Raw genomic sequence first — 22,544 nt, 5'->3', positions numbered from 1 at the left:
TTGTGTACTGAATGGGTATACTTGGTAACAACACAATCACATCTCCTGTTTATAACATCACACCCAATCCTTTCTATAAGAATGAATGATAGTACTCTTGTTCCCATGGATGTGTCATTATGGTGTCATGTGACTGGAGTTTCTCCTCCGGTTGTACAGTGGGGCAAAAAAGTATTTAGTCAGCCACCAATTGTGCAAGTTCTCCAACTTAAAAAGATGAGAGAGGCATGTAATTTTCATCCTAGGTACACTTCAACTATGACAGACATGAGAAATGAGAAATGAGAAAAAAAATTCCAGAAAATCACATTGTAGGATTTTTTATGAATTTATTTGCAAATTATGGTGGAAAATAAGTATGAACTGAGATAAGGCGGAGCTTTACCTAGCATAGACTTGTAGATGACCTGGAGCCAGTGGGTCTGGCGATGAATATGTAGCGAGGGCCAGCCGACTAGAGCATACAGGTCGCAGTGGTGGGTGGTATAAGGTGCTTTAGTAACAAAACGGATGGCACTGTGATAAACTGCATCCAGTTTGCTGAGTAGAGTATTGGAAGCTATTTTGTATATGACATCGCCGAAGTCGAGGATCGGTAGGATAGTCAGTTTTACTAGGGTAAGTTTGGCGGCGTGAGTGAAGGAGGCTTTGTTGCGAAATAGAAAGCCGACTCTAGATTTGATTTTGGATTGGAGATGTTTGATATGAGTCTGGAAGGAGAGTTTAGAGTCTAGCCAGACACCTAGGTACTTATAGATGTCCACATATTCTAGGTCGGAACCATCCAGGGTGGTGATGCTAGTTGGGCGTGCGGGTGCAGGCAGCGAACGGTTGAAAAGCATGCATTTGGTTTTACTAGCGTTTAAGAGCAGTTGGAGTTTTTTGACACTGTATGCATGTAAGAAAACTGTGGCAAGACATCAGTAGGTTTATAATTGAACACATTTATGAAGATTTTACACTATTGTGGAGAGATGTACTGTTTGGATTGTTTACACACAATAGAAATAAGCTGAACATTTTTATGTAATTAATTTCATTATTCTTTTGGCCAAATTTCATACACACAAATGTAAATGTACAAACCGAAAACCACATTTTCGTACCCTACAAAAAGAAATGAAACTGTATTTTAAGACGGTTAAATGCTCTACTAACAAAAAATCTGTTAGAATTGTAAGTATATGTATGTCCCTTAAGGTCATTGTAATGTGATACTGTACTCCCTTGCTCGATTGTCCGTTGTCTGCAATATGATCTGAAAGTAGTGGACGAGAGAGACGTGGTTCTCTGTCTTTAGGACTCGAGGTCTTTTTTTGAGTCAGAAGACTACTGTTGTCATGGGCGGAAGTGCCGTACCCCGCCCAGTTCGTACCGTATGCGACGTTTTGGAGCAGTCTGTACCTCGGTGATTCGCTCACCAGTCTGCGTGGGTATTTACACCCGTGGTGTAGCTACAACAACAAGGCGCAGACATGGACCTTGTGGATCTTGCCATGCAAGGGCTCTCCGTCTTTGGATTCATTCTTTTTCTCGTCCTCTGGTTTATGCATTTCATGTCCATCATCTATGTGTAAGTATTGCCTGGTTAGTACCGGAGCCGATTTAACCGACGAGTTGATCCGTAACTAACATGAGTGTGGGCAGAGATCAGCTCTGAGTCACATCAAATGAAGTTTTTAATCAAAAACGAACGATTTCAGCACCCAAAGAATAGCCTGCAATTTTACACAGGACATTATTATGCGTAACTACGGCCTGTTTGGGTGCTGAAATCAGTAGTTACCTCCGGTCCGTCCAAACCAGTCGCCGCTCAACCGTAAACCGTTGAGTTCAGTCGGCTGGGTAAGTTGCTCAACACAAGGGAAGCAAGCTAACGGTGGGCAACTCAACGTTGTCAAATAGTAGCAGTTTGCTATCTATCTAACTAGTTATCTATGCCGATATACTCCTAACTATTCACCGTGAACCACATGTCGAGAGAAACACTAAAGTCAGCTGACTAGTTACCTAACTAAGGTTAAGTGGGCACTGTAAAGTTGGTTAACTAAAAACGTAACTAGTAACAGTTGTTAGCTAACTATTTTGTAAGATACTACCAAAGATACTGGTAACTAATGCTACTTGTTGTTGTTTAAACCAGTGTTTCTGAGCGCTTCCTTGTGTTTCTGATGTGGTGTGATCTACAGTAACTAGATGGTTACTTTCCCTAGTGGCTTGGTATCTAGTAGTACCTGCTCTTACTTTCCCTAGTGGCTTGGTATCTAGTAGTACCAGCTCTTACTTTACCTAGTGGCTTGGTATCTAGTAGTACCAGCTCTTACTTTCCCTAGTGGCTTGGTATCTAGTAGTACCAGCTCTTACTTTACCTAGTGGCTTGGTATCTAGTAGTACCAGCTCTTACTTTACCTAGTGGCTTGGTATCTAGTAGTACCAGCTCTTACTTGACCTAGTGGCTTGGTATCTAGTAGTACCAGCTCTTACTTTCCCTACTGGCTTGGTATCTAGTAGTACCAGCTCTTACTTTACCTAGTGGCTTGGTATCTAGTAGTACCAGCTCTTACTTTCCCTAGTGGCTTGGTATCTAGTAGTACCAGCTCTTACTTTCCCTAGTGACTTGGTATCTAGTAGTACCAGCTCTTACTTTCCCTAGTGACTTGGTATCTAGTAGTACCAGCTCTTACTTTCCCTAGTGGCTTGGTATCTAGTAGTACCAGCTCTTACTTTCCCTAGTGGCTTGGTATCTAGTAGTACCTGCTCTTACTTTACCTAGTGGCTTGGTATCTAGTAGTACCAGCTCTTACTTTCCCTAGTGGCTTGGTATCTAGTAGTACCAGCTCTTACTTTCCCTAGTGGCTTGGTATCTAGTAGTACCAGCTCTTACTTTCCCTAGTGGCTTGGTATCTAGTAGTACCAGCTCTTACTTTACCTAGTGGCTTGGTATCTAGTAGTACCTGCTCTTACTTTACCTAGTGGCTTGGTATCTAGTAGTACCAGCTCTTACTTTCCCTAGTGGCTTGGTATCTAGTAGTACCAGCTCTTACTTTACCTAGTGGCTTGGTATCTAGTAGTACCAGCTCTTACTTTCCCCAGTGGCTTGGTATCTAGTAGTACCAGCTCTTACTTTACCTAGTGGCTTGGTATCTAGTAGTACCTGCTCTTACTTTCCCCAGTGGCTTGGTATCTAGTAGTACCAGCTCTTACTTTCCCTAGTGGCTTGGTATCTAGTAGTACCCGCTCTTACTTTACCTAGTGGCTTGGTATCTAGTAGTACCAGCTCTTACTTTACCTAGTGGCTTGGTATCTAGTAGTACCAGCTCTTACTTTACCTAGTGGCTTGGTATCTAGTAGTACCCGCTCTTACTTTCCCTAGTGGCTTGGTATCTAGTAGTACCAGCTCTTACTTTACCTAGTGGCTTGGTATCTAGTAGTACCAGCTCTTACTTTCCCTAGTGGCTTGGTATCTAGTAGTACCCGCTCTTACTTTCCCTAGTGGCTTGGTATCTAGTAGTACCAGCTCTTACTTTACCTAGTGGCTTGGTATCTAGTAGTACCAGCTCTTACTTTCCCTAGTGGCTTGGTATCTAGTAGTACCCGCTCTTACTTTACCTAGTGGCTTGGTATCTAGTAGTACCTGCTCTTACTTTCCCCAGTGGCTTGGTATCTAGTAGTACCAGCTCTTACTTTCCCCAGTGGCTTGGTATCTAGTAGTACCAGCTCTTACTTTACCTACTGGCTTGGTATCTAGTAGTACCAGCTCTTACTTTACCTAGTGGCTTGGTATCTAGTAGTACCAGCTCTTACTTTCCCTAGTGGCTTGGTATGTAGTAGTACCTGCTCTTACTTTCCCCAGTGGCTTGGTATCTAGTAGTACCTGCTCTTACTTTCCCTAGTGGCTTGGTATCTAGTAGTACCAGCTCTTACTTTCCCTAGTGGCTTGGTATCTAGTAGTACCAGCTCTTACTTTACCTAGTGGCTTGGTATCTAGTAGTACCAGCTCTTACTTGACCTAGTGGCTTGGTATCTAGTAGTACCAGCTCTTACTTTCCCTAGTGGCTTGGTATCTAGTAGTACCAGCTCTTACTTTCCCCAGTGGCTTGGTATCTAGTAGTACCAGCTCTTACTTTACCTAGTGGCTTGGTATCTAGTAGTACCAGCTCTTACTTTACCTAGTGGCTTGGTATCTAGTAGTACCAGCTCTTACTTTCCCCAGTGGCTTGGTATCTAGTAGTACCAGCTCTTACTTTACCTAGTGGCTTGGTATCTAGTAGTACCAGCTCTTACTTTCCCTAGTGGCTTGGTATCTAGTAGTACCAGCTCTTACTTTCCCCAGTGGCTTGGTATCTAGTAGTACCAGCTCTTACTTTACCTAGTGGCTTGGTATCTAGTAGTACCAGCTCTTACTTTACCTAGTGGCTTGGTATCTAGTAGTACCTGCTCTTACTTTCCCCAGTGGCTTGGTATCTAGTAGTACCTGCTCTTACTTTACCTAGTGGCTTGGTATCTAGTAGTACCCGCTCTTACTTTACCTAGTGGCTTGGTATCTAGTAGTACCCGCTCTTACTTTACCTAGTGGCTTGGTATCTAGTAGTACCAGCTCTTACTTTACCTAGTGGCTTGGTATCTAGTAGTACCTGCTCTTACTTTACCTAGTGGCTTGGTATCTAGTAGTACCAGCTCTTACTTTCCCTAGTGGCTTGGTATCTAGTAGTACCAGCTCTTACTTTCCCTAGTGGCTTGGTATCTAGTAGTACCAGCTCTTACTTTACCTAGTGGCTTGGTATCTAGTAGTACCAGCTCTTACTTTCCCTAGTGGCTTGGTATCTAGTAGTACCAGCTCTTACTTTACCTAGTGGCTTGGTATCTAGTAGTACCAGCTCTTACTTTACCTAGTGGCTTGGTATCTAGTAGTACCCGCTCTTGGGGATAAGGACACCCGTTACCTCTTGTCATTGTCATTACCGTGAGAAAGCACCGTAACCCCTATTTGATGGCGAGTTAGTCGATTCAACTCTACGAGGTGGAGCCATCCTTTTTTTTTAGGTCAGCCCCGTTTCTGTCTCAGGCATAAACCTCTCTAGTCAGAGTTCAGACACACACTAAATCAGATTTGCCGACAGGAATGAAATAAAAAATTATCACTGCGTTCTAGCTGCTCATGTGCACATTACACGAACCATTGTAAAATGAAATACTAACTACTAGTTTTGAGTCTAGACAGGTGTAGATAGAAATGAAATACTAACTACTAGTTTTGAGTCTAGACAGATGTAGGCTGTTACTCATAACATAGCTGATTTGTAAATCCTTTACTCAGAGCCTGGGATAGGGAAGTTGGGGTGGCAGGGTAGCCTAGTGGTTGGAGCGTTGGACTAGTAAACGGAAGGTTGCAAGTTCAAACCCCCGAGCTGACAAGGTACAAATCTGATCTCTACTTTTGACTAGAGCCCTATTGAACCCTATTCAGTTCACTACTTTTGACTAGTGCACTACTTTAGACCTAGGCCCTATAGAACCCTATTCCCTATATAGTGCACTACTTTAAACCAGAGCCCTATTGTCCCCTATTAGGGTACAGTAGGGCTCTGGTTTAAAGTAGTGCACTATATAGGGAATAGGGTTCCATAGGGCCTAGTTCTAAAGTAGTGCACTATATAGGGAGTAGGGCTCTGGTCTAAAGTAGTGCAGTATATAGGGAATAGGGTGCCATAGGGATCTAGTCAAAAGTAGTGAACTGAATAGGGTGCCATTTGGGATGCACACAGGAGTCTGGACAGGAGAGATGTGGTGTTCTTGGAGATGTGGAACCCTATTCAGTTCACTACTATAGCTAATGGATGGGGAGGCTGACCATTGTAATGTATACATGTGTAGCTAATGGGTTTGCTGCTTACATCAAATGCATCAAAACACAACTAGTATCAACACTTCTATTTAGTTTTGGATAAATTATTTGCTTTCTGTAAGTTTTTAAAAGGCCCAGTGCTGTCGATGTGATTTTATTTATCAGTGTTAATCCCGCTTTTTTGTTTTTTCAACCAGCAACTGTCTAGACAGGACCTTCTAATCAGCAGGTTTGTATAGGCGGGAGTTTAGTCTTTCCCAGGTGACTTCATCATGTGGTTTAATAGACCAATAACAAAGAGTTCCAAACCCCTCTGCCGTTCCAAATAACTTTTACTTCCTGGGAGCGAACTTCATGTGTGGTGATCAAATCAAATCTATTTAGCTGATATCTCAAAGTGCTGTACAGAAACCCAGCCTAAAACCCCCAAACAGCAAGCAATGCAGGTGTAGAAGCACGGTGGCTAGGGAAAAACTCCCTAGAAAGGCCAAAACCTAGGAAGAAACCTAGAGAGGAACCAGGCTCTGAGGTGGGGGGGCAGTCCTCTTCTGGCTGTGCCGGGTGGAGATTATAACAGAACATGGCCAAGATGTTCAAATGTTCATAGATGACCAGCAGGGTCAAATAATAATAATCACAGTGGTTGTCGAGGTTGCAACAAGTCAGCACCTCAGGAGTTAATGTCAGTTGGCTTTTCATTGAGAGTATCTCCACCGCTCCTGCTGTCTCTAGAGAGTTGGGACATGTAGTACGTCCGGTGAACAGGTCAGGGTTCCATAGCCACAGGCAGAACATTTGAAACTGGAGCAGCAGCACGGCCAGGTGGACTGGGGGACAGCAAGGAGCCGCCAACCCAGACAGGAAGACCACATCAGCGACTCAACCCACTCAAGTGACGCACCCCTCCTAGGGATGGCATGGAAGAGCACCAGTCAGCCAGTGACTCAGGCAGAGAATCCCAGTGGAGAGAGGGGAACCAGCCAGGCAGAGACAGCAAGGGCGGTTCGTTGCTCCAGAGCCTTTCCGTTCACCTTCACACTCCTGGGCCAGACTACACTCAATCATATGACCCACTGAAGAGATGAGTCTTCAGAAAAGACTTAAAGGTTGAGACCGAGTCTGCGTCTCTCACATGGATAGGCAGACCATTCCATAAAAATGGAACTCTATAGGAGAAAGCCCTGCCTCCAGCTGTTAGCTTAGAAATTCTAGGTACAATTAGGAGGCTTGCGTCTTGTGACCGTAGTGTACGTGTAGGTATGTACGGCAGGACCAAATCAGAAAGATAGGTAGGAGCAAGCCCATGTAATGCTTTGTAGGTTAGCAGTAAAACCTTGAAATCAGCCCTTGCCTTAACAGGAAGCCAGTGTAGGGAGGCTAGCATTGGAGTAATATGATCAAATTGTTTGGTTCTAGTCAGGATTCTAGCAGCCGTATTTAGCACTAACTGAAGTTTATTTAGTGCTTTATCCGGGTAGCCGGAAAGTAGAGCATTGCAGTAGTCTAACCTAGAAGTAACAAAAGCATGGATGATTTTTTCTGCATCGTTTTTGGACAGAAAGTTTCTGATTTTTGCAATGTTAAGTAAATGGAAAAAAGCATCCCTAAGCATCTCTGTTATGTCTGAGTTTAAAAGTAGAAAGTTTGCAGCCATCCACTTCCTTATGTCTGAAACACAGGCTTCTAGCGAGGGCAATTTTGGGGCTTCACCATGTTTCATTGAAATGTACAGCTGTGTATCATCCGCATAGCAGGGAAAGTTAACATTATGTTTTCGAATGACATCCCCAAGAGGTAAAATATGAAGTGAAAACAATAGTGGTCCTAAAACGGAACCTTGAGGAACACTGAAATGTACAGTTGATTTTTCAGAGGACAAACCATTCACAGAGACAAACTGATATCTTTCTGACAGATAAGATCTAACCAGGCCAGAACTTGTCCTTGTAGACCAATTTGGGTTTCCAATCTCTCCAAAAGAATGTGGTGATCGATGGTATCGAAAGCAGCACTAAGGTCTAGGAGCACGAGGACAGATGCAGAGCCTCGGTCTGATGCCATTAAAAGGTCATTTACCACCTTCACAAGTGCAGTCTCAGTGCTATGATGGGGTCTAAAACCAGACTCAAGCATTTCGTATACATTGTTGGTCTTCAGGAAGGCAGTAACTTGCTGCGCAACAGCTTTTTCTTTTTTTTTTTTGAGAGGAATGGAAGATTCGATATAGGCCGATAGTTTTTTATATTTTCCGGGTTTGGCTTTTTCAAGAGAGACTTTATTACTGCCACTTTTAGTGAGTTTGGTACACATCCGGTGGATAGAGAGCCATTTATTATGTTCAACATAGGAGGGCCAAGCACAGGAAGCAGATCTTTCAGTAGTTTAGTTGGAATAGGGTCCAGTATGCAGCTTGACGGTTGAGAGGCCATTATTATTTTCATCGTTGTGTCGAGATATAGTACCAAAACACTTGAGTGTCTCCCTTGATCCTTGGTCCTGGCAGAGTTGTGCAGACTCAGGACAACTGAGCTTTGAAGGATTTAAAGAGGAGTCCGTCATTTGCTTTCTAATGATCATGATATTTTCCTCAAAGATGTTCATGAATTTATTACTGCTGAAGTGAAAGCCATCCTCTCTTGGGGAATGCTACTTTTTAGTTAGCTTTGCAACAGTATCAAAAATAAATGTAGGATTGTTCTTATTTTCCTCAATTAAGTTGGAAAAATAGGATGATTGAGCAGCAGTGAGGGCTCTTCGATACTGCATGGTACTGTCTTTCCAAGCTAGTCGGAACACTTCCAGTTTGGTGGAGCAGCAGTGAGGGCTCTTCGATACTACACGGTACTGTCTTTCCAAGCTAGTCGGAACACTTCCAGTTTGGTGGAGCAGCAGTGAGGGCTCTTCGATACTACACGGTACTGTCTTTCCAAGCTAGTCGGAACACTTCCAGTTTGGTGGAGCAGCAGTGAGGGCTCTTCGATACTACACGGTACTGTCTTTCCAAGCTAGTCGGAACACTTCCAGTTTGGTGGAGCAGCAGTGAGGGCTCTTCGATACTGCATGGTACTGTCTTTCCAAGCTAGTCGGAACACTTCCAGTTTGGTGGAGCAGCAGTGAGGGCTCTTCGATACTACACGGTACTGTCTTTCCAAGCTAGTCGGAACACTTCCAGTTTGGTGGAGCAGCAGTGAGGGCTCTTCGATACTACACGGTACTGTCTTTCCAAGCTAGTCGGAACACTTCCAGTTTGGTGGAGCAGCAGTGAGGGCTCTTCGATACTACACGGTACTGTCTTTCCAAGCTAGTCGGAACACTTCCAGTTTGGTGTGGCGCCCTTTCTGTTCCAATTTTCTGGAAGCTTGCTTCAGAGCTCGGGTATTTTCTGTGTACCAGGGAGCTAGTTTCTTATGACAATGTTTTTAGTTTTTAGGGGTGCAACTGCATCTAGGGTATTGTGCAAGTGGTACATACAAGACACAACAACATAAGACACTAAAACATGGAGGCTACAGTATAAAGGATTAGAATCATTCTATGTAATCACGCGGGATGTATACAAATAAAGTAATTGAAAACACATCTATCTTTTTGACCGCGAAACATAGAAACGCACTGTTTTTACATAAGCTTATGTTGGAGTGCTGCTGAAGATAATGAATATGAAGTTGACATTAAAAAAAATCCCTTCAAGTGATTTGCTTTGTATAAAAGTAAAGACGGCTTCAAAATGGTATAGCATAGACTGTAGTTGGAGGAAACATGGTTTAAAAGTTGATACATTTGAGCTCCGTTCAAGACTATCCTACCAACAGGTAATTAAAAACTGTAATATCTTATTTTTCACCGAATCGTGGCTGAACGACGACACGGATAACATGCAGCTTGCTGGGTTTTCCGTTCATCAGCAAGATAGAACAGCCGCCTCCGGTAAGACAAGGGGTGGTGGTCTGTATCTATTTGTCAACAACAGCCGGTGTGCGAAATCAAATATTAAGGACGTCTCAAGATTTTGCTCACCTGATATAAGAGTATCTCATGATAAGCTGTAGACTACACTATTTACCAAGAAAGTTCTCATCTATATTATTCGTAGCCATCTATTTACCACTACAAACCGATGCTAGCATGAAGACCGCACTCAACCAACTTTATAAGGCCATAAGCAAACAAGAAAATGCTGATCCAGAGGTGGCGCTCCTAGTGGCCGGGGACTTTAATGCAGGGAAACTGTTACATGTGCAACAAGAGTGGGAAAAAAACCTCTAGGCCACCTTTACTCCACACACAGAGACGCGGAACTAAGCTCTCCCTCGCCCTCCATTTGGCAACTCTGACCAAGTAGACAACAACACATTCGCCACTCTGATCTTCAACATGAGGGGCCCCTCAGGGGTGTGCGCTAAGTCCCCTCCTGTACTTCCTGTTCACTCATGACTGCGTGGCCAAGCACGACTCCAACACCATCATTAAGTTTGCCGACAACACAACAGCCTGATCACCGATAACAATGAGACAAGCCTATAGGGAGGAGGTTAGAGACCTGGTCGTGTGGTGCCAGGACAACAACCTCTCCCTCAACGTGAGCAATACAAAGGAGATGATTGTGGACTGCAGGAAAAGGAGGACCGAGTAGGCCCCATTATCATCGATGGGGCTGTAGTGGAGCAGGTTGAGAGCTTCAAGTCCTTGTTGTCCACATCACCCGGGAGGCATTGTACCATCTAAACCGCTGAGAAATGTATGTTCCATAACTCAAAATATTGTATTTTCAGCTGTTTGAAGCTGGTGGACAAAACCAAACGTAAAAGATGCAAAAACAAAACTTAAGCACAGATAGCATAGAAATAACGCACACGGAATATAGACTTAGACTTGGCTTCAATGACTGACAGATCTATAACTCACATTTCTATGTGAATTTGGTCAGATTGCCCAAAAAGTGACACATTGCAGCTTTAAAACATCCTAAAATCCCTAATCGAAATGTTTTTATTATGTAAACCGCCAACGAAGAGCGTTGAAGCTAGAGGTTCCATTTTGCGTCTGTTTAGGTGCCCTGGCTAACAGCAAACCCTTGCACATGCTCAGATACTGTGTGAGAGCCAAGTGTTGCATCTCGCTCATATCAATATCCTAGCTTATTCATTAATGATAGGACCTGCTTTACAGAAGTTGTGAGACATTGCAAGCCAAGTCAAGAAATTGCGAGATACAGCGTTGTATTGCAAGATACAGCTTTTGATTGCCGATAGATAGGCCATGGTAGGCCTAGGTCATGGTTCTGACTGTCTGCATGTTGGCCCGACCTGTCTGTGTTGTGTCCCCTCTCTTTCCGTCTCTCGCTAGGTCGCTACGAAGGATGCCAGTGTTCTGTGTCCCTCTTCTCTCTTTCCGTCTCTCGCTAGATCACTATGAAGGATGCCAGTGTTCTGTGTCCCTCCTCTCTCTTTCCGTCTCTCGCTAGATCACTATGAAGGATGCCAGTGTTCTGTGTCCCTCCCCTCTCTTTCCGTCTCTCGCTAGGTCACTATGAAGGATGCCAGTGTTCTGTGTCCCTCCCCTCTCTTTCTGTCTCTCGCTAGGTCGCTACGAAGGATGCCAGTGTTCTGTGTCGCTCCGAAGTATGGCAACTAATCAGTCTCCTCCGTTTCAAAAATACTGAATCTTAGGTGCCCGATTCCTTGCAGAATCGAATGTTGACACTCAGAAATGGGAATCGCCGTGGCAGGGGGTCGAGGAATAAATGATTTTGGAGTCGACTCCAGCACTATGTCATCGTCGTTAACAGTTAGAAAAACGTAAAGTAGGGACCGGCGATTATATCGGTATAATTCAAATGTTAGTTTTAGCGCAACGTTCCAAATGCCTTTTATAAACTGGATGGTTCTAGGCCTGAATGTTGATTGGCTGACAGCCGTGGTATATCAGACCGTATACCACGGGTATGACAAAACATGTATTTTTCCTGCTCTAATTACATTGGTAACCAGTTTATAATAGCAATAAGGCACCTTTGGTTTGTGGTATAATTGCCAATGTACCACGGCTAAGGGCTGTATCCAGGCACTCCGCATTGCGTCGTGCTTGAGAACATCCCTTTGCCGTGGTATATTGGCCATATACCACAACCCCTCATGCCTTATTGCTTAAATATAGCGCAAGAATCAATGTTTTTATTGACATTTATTACCTTTTTTAAGAGCGTTCTCTGTCTTTGGTCTCATCTCCTTCTGTGCACTGTGCACCTTCCCTCTCCACAGACACCAAGCCCCTCCCTCTGCCGCTCACAACAACAACAACAACAACAGAAGACAAAAGATAACTTGTTCTCTGACAACGAGCAGATTCAACTCGCTATTTGAGGTTTGCTACAACAGAATCGGTCATATGGACCCCGAAACATATTGAGACACTATTTGACTGTAATAGGGGAGACCTTGACCTTTCTAATGATACCCTATTTATGTCTCAACTCCCAACATGTCGAACAGAGCAGACCCTACTAAAAGGAGAAGATCAATGAACATGTTGAACAGAGCAGATCCTACTAAAACGAGAAGATCAATGAACAGAGCAGACCCTACTAAAACGAGAGGATCAATGAACAGAGCAGACCCTACTAAAATGAGAGGATCAATGAACAGAGCAGACCCTACTAAAACGAGAGGATCAATGAACAGAGCAGACCCTACTAAAACGAGAGGATCAATGAACAGAGCAGACCCTACTAAAACGACAAGATCAATGAACAGAGCAGACCCTACTAAAACGAGAGGATCAATGAACATGTTGAGCAGAGCAGACCCTACTAAAACAACAAGATCAATGAACAGAGCAGACCCTACTAAAACGAGGGGATTAATGAACATGTTGAACAGAGCAGATCCTTCCGGCTTCCTGTCTCGTCCGTGTTTCCTTTTATACATGTTCAGTGAGCATAAAAATACACTTTTTTTTTAATAACGAATTGGCTTCTCATTCTGAGAAATAAGCATCTTAATAAGCATCTTAATAAGCATCTTAATAAGCATCTTATCCAGGTAGGCCACTTGATTTCGACATGTAAACAAAGTTAACAGGCTTGTTGTTAAAACATTTGGAGGCGGAAGCAAATAGTTCCAAGTTGGCTGGACTTTAAATTGTATTTATTTTATTTTATTTCACCTTTATTTAACCAGGTAGGCTAGTTGAGAACACCTTTATTTAACCAGGTAGGCCAGTGGAGAACACCTTTATTTAACCAGGTAGGCTAGTGGAGAACACCTTTATTTAACCAGGTAGGCTAGTTGAGAACACCTTTATTTAACCAGGTAGGCCAGTGGAGAACACCTTTATTTAACCAGGTAGGCTAGTTGAGAACACCTTTATTTAACCAGGTAGGCCAGTGGAGAACACCTTTATTTAACCAGGTAGGCTAGTTGAGAACACCTTTATTTAACCAGGTAGGCTAGTTGAGAACACCTTTATTTAACCAGGTAGGCTAGTGGAGAACACCTTTATTTAACCAGGTAGGCTAGTTGAGAACACCTTTATTTAACCAGGTAGGCTAGTGGAGAACACCTTTATTTAACCAGGTAGGCTAGTTGAGAACACCTTTATTTAACCAGGTAGGCCAGTTGAGAACACCTTTATTTAAACAGGTAGGCTAGTTGAGAACACCTTTATTTAACCAGGTAGGCTAGTGGAGAACACCTTTATTTAAACAGGTAGGCTAGTTGAGAACACCTTTATTTAACCAGGTAGGCTAGTGGAGAACACCTTTATTTAACCAGGTAGGCTAGTTGAGAACACCTTTATTTAACCAGGTAGGCTAGTTGAGAACACCTTTATTTAACCAGGTAGGCCAGTTGAGAACACCTTTATTTAACCAGGTAGGCCAGTTGAGAACACCTTTATTTAACCAGGTAGGCTAGTTGAGAACACCTTTATTTAACCAGGTAGGCCAGTTGAGAACACCTTTATTTAAACAGGTAGGCTAGTTGAGAACACCTTTATTTAACCAGGTAGGCTAGTGGAGAACACCTTTATTTAAACAGGTAGGCTAGTTGAGAACACCTTTATTTAACCAGGTAGGCTAGTAGAGAACACCTTTATTTAACCAGGTAGGCTAGTGGAGAACACCGTTATTTAACCAGGTAGGCTAGTGGAGAACACCTTTATTTAACCAGGTAGGCTAGTTGAGAACACCTTTATTTAACCAGGTAGGCTAGTGGAGAACACCTTTATTTAACCAGGTAGGCTAGTTGAGAACACCTTTATTTAACCAGGTCGGCTAGTTGAGAACACCTTTATTTAACCAGGTAGGCTAGTTGAGAACACCTTTATTTAACCAGGTAGGCTAGTTGAGAACACCTTTATTTAACCAGGTAGGCCAGTTGAGAACACCTTTATTTAACCAGGTAGGCTAGTTGAGAACACCTTTATTTACCCAGGTAGGCTAGTGGAGAACACCTTTATCTACCCAGGTAGGCTAGTGGAGAACACCTTTATTTACCCAGGTAGGCTAGTGGAGAACACCTTTATTTAACCAGGTAGGCTAGTGGAGAACACCTTTATTTAACCAGGTAGGCTAGTTGAGAACACCTTTATTTAACCAGGTAGGCTAGTTGAGAACACCTTTATTTAACCAGGTAGGCTAGTTGAGAACACCTTTATTTAACCAGGTAGGCTAGTTGAGAACACCTTTATTTACCCAGGTAGGCTAGTTGAGAACACCTTTATTTAACCAGGTAGGCTAGTTGAGAACACCTTTATTTAAACAGGTAGGCTAGTTGAGAACACCTTTATTTAACCAGGTAGGCTAGTGGAGAACACCTTTATTTAAACAGGTAGGCTAGTTGAGAACACCTTTATTTAACCAGGTAGGCTAGTTGAGAACACCTTTATTTAACCAGGTAGGCCAGTTGAGAACACCTTTATTTAACCAGGTAGGCTAGTTGAGAACACCTTTATTTAACCAGGTAGGCTAGTTGAGAACACCTTTATTTAACCAGGTAGGCCAGTTGAGAACACCTTTATTTAAACAGGTAGGCTAGTTGAGAACACCTTTATTTAACCAGGTAGGCTAGTGGAGAACACCTTTATTTAAACAGGTAGGCTAGTGGAGAACACCTTTATTTAACCAGGTAGGCTAGTTGAGAACACCTTTATTTAACCAGGTGGGCTAGTGGAGAACACCTTTATTTAACCAGGTAGGCCAGTTGAGAACACCTTTATTTAAACAGGTAGGCTAGTTGAGAACACCTTTATTTAACCAGGTAGGCTAGTGGAGAACACCTTTATTTAAACAGGTAGGCTAGTTGAGAACACCTTTATTTAACCAGGTAGGCTAGTAGAGAACACCTTTATTTAACCAGGTAGGCTAGTGGAGAACACCGTTATTTAACCAGGTAGGCTAGTGGAGAACACCTTTATTTAACCAGGTAGGCCAGTTGAGAACACCTTTATTTAACCAGGTAGGCTAGTTGAGAACACCTTTATTTAACCAGGTAGGCTAGTGGAGAACACCTTTATTTAACCAGGTAGGCTAGTTGAGAACACCTTTATTTAACCAGGTCGGCTAGTTGAGAACACCTTTATTTAACCAGGTAGGCTAGTTGAGAACACCTTTATTTAACCAGGTAGGCTAGTTGAGAACACCTTTATTTAACCAGGTAGGCCAGTTGAGAACACCTTTATTTAACCAGGTAGGCTAGTTGAGAACACCTTTATTTACCCAGGTAGGCTAGTGGAGAACACCTTTATCTACCCAGGTAGGCTAGTTGAGAACACCTTTATTTACCCAGGTAGGCTAGTGGAGAACACCTTTATTTAACCAGGTAGGCTAGTGGAGAACACCTTTATTTAACCAGGTAGGCTAGTTGAGAACACCTTTATTTAACCAGGTAGGCTAGTTGAGAACACCTTTATTTAACCAGGTAGGCTAGTTGAGAACACCTTTATTTAACCAGGTAGGCTAGTTGAGAACACCTTTATTTAACCAGGTAGGCTAGTTGAGAACACCTTTATTTAACCAGGTAGGCTAGTTGAGAACACCTTTATTTAACCAGGTAGGCTAGTTGAGAACACCTTTATTTACCCAGGTAGGCTAGTTGAGAACACCTTTATTTAACCAGGTAGGCTAGTTGAGAACACCTTTATTTAACCAGGTAGGCTAGTTGAGAACACCTTTATTTAACCAGGTAGGCTAGTTGAGAACACCTTTATTTAACCAGGTAGGCTAGTGGAGAACACCTTTATTTAACCAGGTAGGCTAGTTGAGAACACCTTTATTTAACCAGGTAGGCTAGTTGAGAACACCTTTATTTAACCAGGTAGGCTAGTTGAGAACACCTTTATTTAACCAGGTAGGCTAGTTGAGAACACCTTTATTTAACCAGGTAGGCTAGTTGAGAACACCTTTATTTAACCAGGTAGGCTAGTTGAGAACACCTTTATTTAACCAGGTAGGCTAGTTGAGAACACCTTTATTTAACCAGGTAGGCTAGTTGAGAACACCTTTATTTAACCAGGTAGGCTAGTTGAGAACACCTTTATTTACCCAGGTAGGCTAGTTGAGAACACCTTTATTTAACCAGGTAGGCTAGTTGAGAACACCTTTATTTAACCAGGTAGGCTAGTTGAGAACACCTTTATTTAACCAGGTAGGCTAGTTGAGAACACCTTTATTTAACCAGGTAGGCCAGTGGAGAACACCTTTATTTAACCAGGTAGGCTAGTGGAGAACACCTTTATTTAACCAGGTAGGCTAGTTGAGAACACCTTTATTTAACCAGGTAGGCAAGTTCTCATTTACAATTGCGACCTGGCCAAGATAAAGCAAGCAGTTCGACAGATACAACGACACAGAGTTACACGTGGAGTAAAACAAACATACAGTCAATAATACAGTATAAACAAGTCTATATACAATGTATATGAAGTTTAGCTGGCTACTCACTAGCATGTGGACTTTAAATATGAAGTTTAGCTGGCTACTCACTAGCATGTGGACTTTAAATATGAAGTTTAGCTGGCTACTCACTAGCATGTGGACTTTAAATATGAAGTTTAGCTGGCTACTCACTAGCATGTGGACTTTAAATATGAAGTTTAGCTGGCTACTCACTAGCATGTGGACTTTAAATATGAAGTTTAGCTGGCTACTCACCAGCATGTGGACTTTAAATATGAAGTTTAGCTGGCTACTCACTAGCATGTGGACTTTAAATATGAAGTTTAGCTGGCTACTCACTAGCATGTGGACTTTAAATATGAAGTTTAGCTGGCTACTCACCAGCATGTGGACTTTAAATATGAAGTTTAGCTGGCTACTCACTAGCATGTGGACTTTAAATATGAAGTTTAGCTGGCTACTCACTAGCACGTGGACTTTAAATATGAAGTTTAGCTGGCTACTCACTAGCACGTGGACTTTAAATATGAAGTTTAGCTGGCTACTCACTAGCATGTGGACTTTAAATATGAAGTTTAGCTGGCTACTCACTAGCATGTGGACTTTAAATATGAAGTTTAGCTGGCTACTCACTAGCATGTGGACTTTAAATATGAAGTTTAGCTGGCTACTCACTAGCATGTGGACTTTAAATATGAAGTTTAGCTGGCTACTCACTAGCATGTGGACTTTAAATATGAAGTTTAGCTGGCTACTCACTAGCATGTGGACTTTAAATATGAAGTTTAGCTGGCTACTCACTAGCATGTGGACTTTAAATATGAAGTTTAGCTGGCTACTCACTAGCATTTGGACTTTAAATATGAAGTTTAGCTGGCTACTCACTAGCATGTGGACTTTAAATATGAAGTTTAGCTGGCTACTCACTAGCATGTGGACTTTAAATATGAAGTTTAGCTGGCTACTCACTAGCATGTGGACTTTAAATATGAAGTTTAGCTGGCTACTCACTAGCACGTGGACTTTAAATATGAAGTTTAGCTGGCTACTCACTAGCACGTGGACTTTAAATATGAAGTTTAGCTGGCTACTCACTAGCATGTGGACTTTAAATATGAAGTTTAGCTGGCTACTCACTAGCATGTGGACTTTAAATATGAAGTTTAGCTGGCTACTCACTAGCATGTGGACTTTAAATATGAAGTTTAGCTGGCTACTCACTAGCATGTGGACTTTAAATATGAAGTTTAGCTGGCTACTCACTAGCATGTGGACTTTAAATATGAAGTTTAGCTGGCTACTCACTAGCATGTGGACTTTAAATATGAAGTTTAGCTGGCTACTCACTAGCATGTGGACTTTAAATATGAAGTTTAGCTGGCTACTCACTAGCATGTGGACTTTAAATATGAAGTTTAGCTGGCTACTCACTAGCATTTGGACTTTAAATATGAAGTTTAGCTGGCTACTCACTAGCATGTGGACTTTAAATATGAAGTTTAGCTGGCTACTCACTAGCATGTGGACTTTAAATATGAAGTTTAGCTGGCTACTCACTAGCATGTGGACTTTAAATATGAAGTTTAGCTGGCTACTCACTAGCACGTGGACTTTAAATATGAAGTTTAGCTGGCTACTCACTAGCACGTGGACTTTAAATATGAAGTTTAGCTGGCTACTCACTAGCACGTGGACTTTAAATATGAAGTTTAGCTGGCTACTCACTAGCATGTGGACTTTAAATATGAAGTTTAGCTGGCTACTCACTAGCACGTGGACTTTAAATATGAAGTTTAGCTGGCTACTCACTAGCATGTGGACTTTAAATATGAAGTTTAGCTGGCTACTCACTAGCACGTGGACTTTAAATATGAAGTTTAGCTGGCTACTCACTAGCACGTGGACTTGTGCTTGAGAGATTGTTTATGAGGCCTTGTTAATGATCTATACTGCCTGCTACCAGAAGTTGGTCTTTCAAATCAAAGTTTATTTGTCACGTGCGCCGAATACAACAGGTAGACCTCACAGTGAAATGCTGACTTACAGGCGCTAACCAATAGTGCAAAAAAGGTATTAGGTGAACAATAGGTAGGTAAAGAAATAAAACCACTGTAAAAAGACAGACTATATACAGTAGAGAGGCTATAAACAGTAGAGAGGCTATATACAGTAGACAGGCTATATACAGTAGAGAGGCTATATACAGTAGACAGGCTATATAGAGTAGAGAGGCTATAAACAGTAGAGAGGCTATATGCAGTAGAGAGGTTATATACAGTAGTGAGGCTATATACAGTAGAGAGGCTATATACAGTAGAGAGGCTATATACAGTAGAGAGGCTATATACAGGAGAGGCTATATGCAGTAGAGAGGCTATATACAGTAGAGAGGCTATATACAGAAGAGAGGCTATATACAGTAGAGAAGCTATATACAGTAGTGAGGTTATATACAGTAGAGAGGCTCTATACAGTAGAGAGGCTCTATACAGTAGAGAGGTTATATACAGTAGAGGTTATATACAGTAGAGAGGCTCTATACAGTAGAGAGGCTCTATACAGTAGAGGCTCTATACAGTAGAGGCTCTATACAGTAGAGAGGTTATATACAGTAGTGAGGTTATATACAGTAGAGGCTATATACAGTAGAGGGGCTATATACAGTAGAGGGGCTATATACAGTAGAGGGGCTATATACAGTAGAGGGGCTATATACAGTAGAGGGGCTATATACAGGAGAGAGGCTATATACAGTAGAGAGGCTATATACAGTAGAGAGGCTATATACAGTAGAGAGGCTATATACAGTAGAGAGGCTCTATACAGTAGAGAGGCTCTATACAGTAGAGAGGCTCTATACAGTAGAGAGGCTCTATACAGTAGAGAGGTTATATACAGTAGAGGTTATATACAGTAGAGAGGCTCTATACAGTAGAGAGGCTCTATACAGTAGAGAGGCTCTATACAGTAGAGAGGTTATATACAGGAGAGGTTATATACAGTAGAGAGGTTATATACAGTAGAGAGGCTCTATACAGTAGAGGTTATATACAGGAGAGGTTATATACAGTAGAGGTTATATACAGTAGAGAGGTTATATACAGTAGAGAGATTATATACAGTAGAGAGGCTATATACAGTAGAGAGGTTATATACAGTAGAGGCTATATACAGTAGAGAGGCTATATACAGTAGAGAGGCTATATACAGTAGAGAGGCTATATACAGTAGAGAGGCTATATACAGTAGAGAGGCTCTATACAGTAGAGAGGCTCTATACAGTAGAGGTTATATACAGTAGAGAGGTTATATACAGTAGAGAGGCTCTATACAGTAGAGAGGCTCTATACAGTAGAGCGGCTATATACAGTAGAGAGATTATATACAGTAGAGAGTATTTATTAGTGGATGTGCGTACTGGTTAAATTGAACTAAAAGGTTGTTTTCGTAGATCGACCTGAAAGCCAGATCACTGGTTATTGCAACAACAGCAAAAAACAGGTTAAACTATTTTGATAAAATAATGATATTATTAGCCTGATTTCATAAACACTGAATTCATTAGATTACTGCTGTTTGAAATGTGGGATATTTTTACCTTTTTAATTGTACAACAAAGCTTATTTAGAGAACATTAAAAATATATATATATTGATAGATATTATATATCTATCTCGTGAATCACCGTTAAGTTTGAAAAAAAAATCTAAATATGATTTTTGTGGCCATTTCGCCCAGCCCTATTCGTGTGGTTGAGTCCGTTCTGTGGTAACATAGACTCTTAACAGTGTGATTAAACTTCGTTGTCTCTTGCTGAAACAAGCAACAAACAAGTCTTTGGTTGCCTAGGCCTTACCCCTACAATGCAGCAGCACACGCAGAAGTATAAGTAACAGTTGTGCTTGTCTGTCTCTCCTGTAGCCGACGCTGTCTCAATAAGAAGAGCCCTGACAATAACGTTGTAATTGTGCTTGTCTGTCTCTCCTGTAGCCGACTCTGTCTCAATAAGAAGAGCCGTGACAATAACGTTGTAATTGTGCTTGTCTGTCTCTCCTGTAGCCGACTCTGTCTCAATAAGAAGAGCCCTGACAAGCAGCCCTACAGTAAGCTGTCGGGGGTCTCTCTACTGAAGCCTCTGAAAGGAGTAGACCCCAACCTCATCAATAACCTGGAGACTTTCTTTGAGCTCGACTACCCCACGGTACTACCTGTTCTATATCCTACATGTCTATACCCTATCCCTCCACGGTACTACCTGTTCTATATCCTACATGTCCTATACCCTATCCCCCCACGGTACTACCTGTTCTATATCCTACATGTCTATACCCTATCCCTCCACGGTACTACCTGTTCTATATCCTACATGTCTATACCCTATCCCTCCACGGTACTACCTGTTCTATATCCTACATGTCTATACCCTATCCCTCCACGGTACTACCTGTTCTATATCCTACAGTGCATTGCGAAAGTATTCGGCCCCCTTGAACTTTGCGACCTTTTGCCACATTTCAGGCTTCAAACATAAAGATATAAAACTGTATTTTTTTGTGAAGAATCAACAACAAGTGGGACACAATCATGAAGTGGAACGACATTTATTGGATATTTAAAACTTTTTTAACAAATCAAAAACTGAAAAATTGTGCGTGCAAAATTATTCAGCCCCTTTACTTTCAGTGCAGCAAACTCTCTCCAGAAGTTCAGTGAGGATCTCTGAATGATCCAATGTTGACCTAAATGACTAATGATGATAAATACAATCCACCTGTGTGTAATCAAGTCTCCGTATAAATGCACCTGCACTGTGATAGTCTCAGAGGTCCGTTAAAAGCGTAGAGAGCATCATGAAGAACAAGGAACACACCAGGCAGGTCCGAGATACTGTTGTGAAGAAGTTTAAAGCCAGATTTGGATACAAAAAGATTTCCCAAGCTTTAAATATCCCAAGGAGCACTGTGCAAGCGATAATATTGAAATGGAAGGAGTATCAGACCACTGCAAATTTACCAAGACCTGGCCGTCCCTCTAAACTTTCAGCTCATACAAGGAGAAGACTGATCAGAGATGCAGCCAAGAGGCCCATGATCACTCTGGATGAACTGCAGAGATCTACAGCTGAGGTGGGAGACTCTGTCCATAGGACAACAATCAGTCGTATATTGCACAAATCTGGCCTTTATGGAAGAGTGGCAAGAAGAAAGCCATTTCTTAAAGATATCCATAAAAAGTGTTGTTTAAAGTTTGCCACAAGCCACCTGGGAGACACACCAAACATGTGGAAGAAGGTGCTCTGGTCAGATGAAACCAAAATTGAACTTTTTGGCAACAATGCAAAACGTTATGTTTGGCGTAAAAGCAACACAGCTGAACACACCATCCCCACTGTCAAACATGGTGGTGGCTGCATCATGCTTTGGGCCTGCTTTTCTTCAGCAGGGACAGGGAAGATGGTTAAAATTGATGGGAAGATGGATGGAGCCAAATACAGGACCATTCTGGAAGAAACCCTGATGGAGTCTGCAAAAGACCTGAGACTGGGACGGAGATTTGTCTTCCAACAAGACAATGATCCAAAACATAAAGCAAAATCTACAATGGAATGGTTCAAAAATAAACATATCCAGGTGTTAGAATGGCCAAGTCAAAGTCCAGACCTGAATCCAATCGAGAATCTGTGGAAAGAACTGAAAACTGTGTTTGAAATATCCAATAAATGTCGTTCCACTTCATGATTGTGTCCCACTTGTTGTTGATTCTTCACAAAAAAATACAGTTTTATATCTTTATGTTTGAAGCCTG

General features: G+C 42.0%; 1 protein-coding gene across 1 annotated transcript in view; it reads left to right on the top strand.

Moving 5' to 3' along the window:
* The first annotated feature begins 1,298 nt into the window (after positions 1 to 1,298).
* LOC110523078 (ceramide glucosyltransferase) overlaps positions 1,299 to 22,544 on the top strand; it is a 46,124-nt gene continuing 24,878 nt past the window's right edge. The window contains exons 1-2 of the mRNA XM_036976567.1: positions 1,299 to 1,573; positions 20,799 to 20,940. Of these exons, the coding sequence (XP_036832462.1) occupies positions 1,476 to 1,573; positions 20,799 to 20,940 (240 nt within the window). The 5' untranslated portion in view covers positions 1,299 to 1,475. The remainder of the gene's footprint in view (positions 1,574 to 20,798; positions 20,941 to 22,544) is intronic.

Source organism: Oncorhynchus mykiss, chromosome 5 (assembly GCF_013265735.2).
Source record: "Oncorhynchus mykiss isolate Arlee chromosome 5, USDA_OmykA_1.1, whole genome shotgun sequence".
Lineage (NCBI taxonomy): Eukaryota > Metazoa > Chordata > Actinopteri > Salmoniformes > Salmonidae > Oncorhynchus > Oncorhynchus mykiss.
The sequence above is the reverse complement of the archived record's forward strand: the minus strand, read 5'-3'. Positions and strand labels throughout refer to the sequence as shown.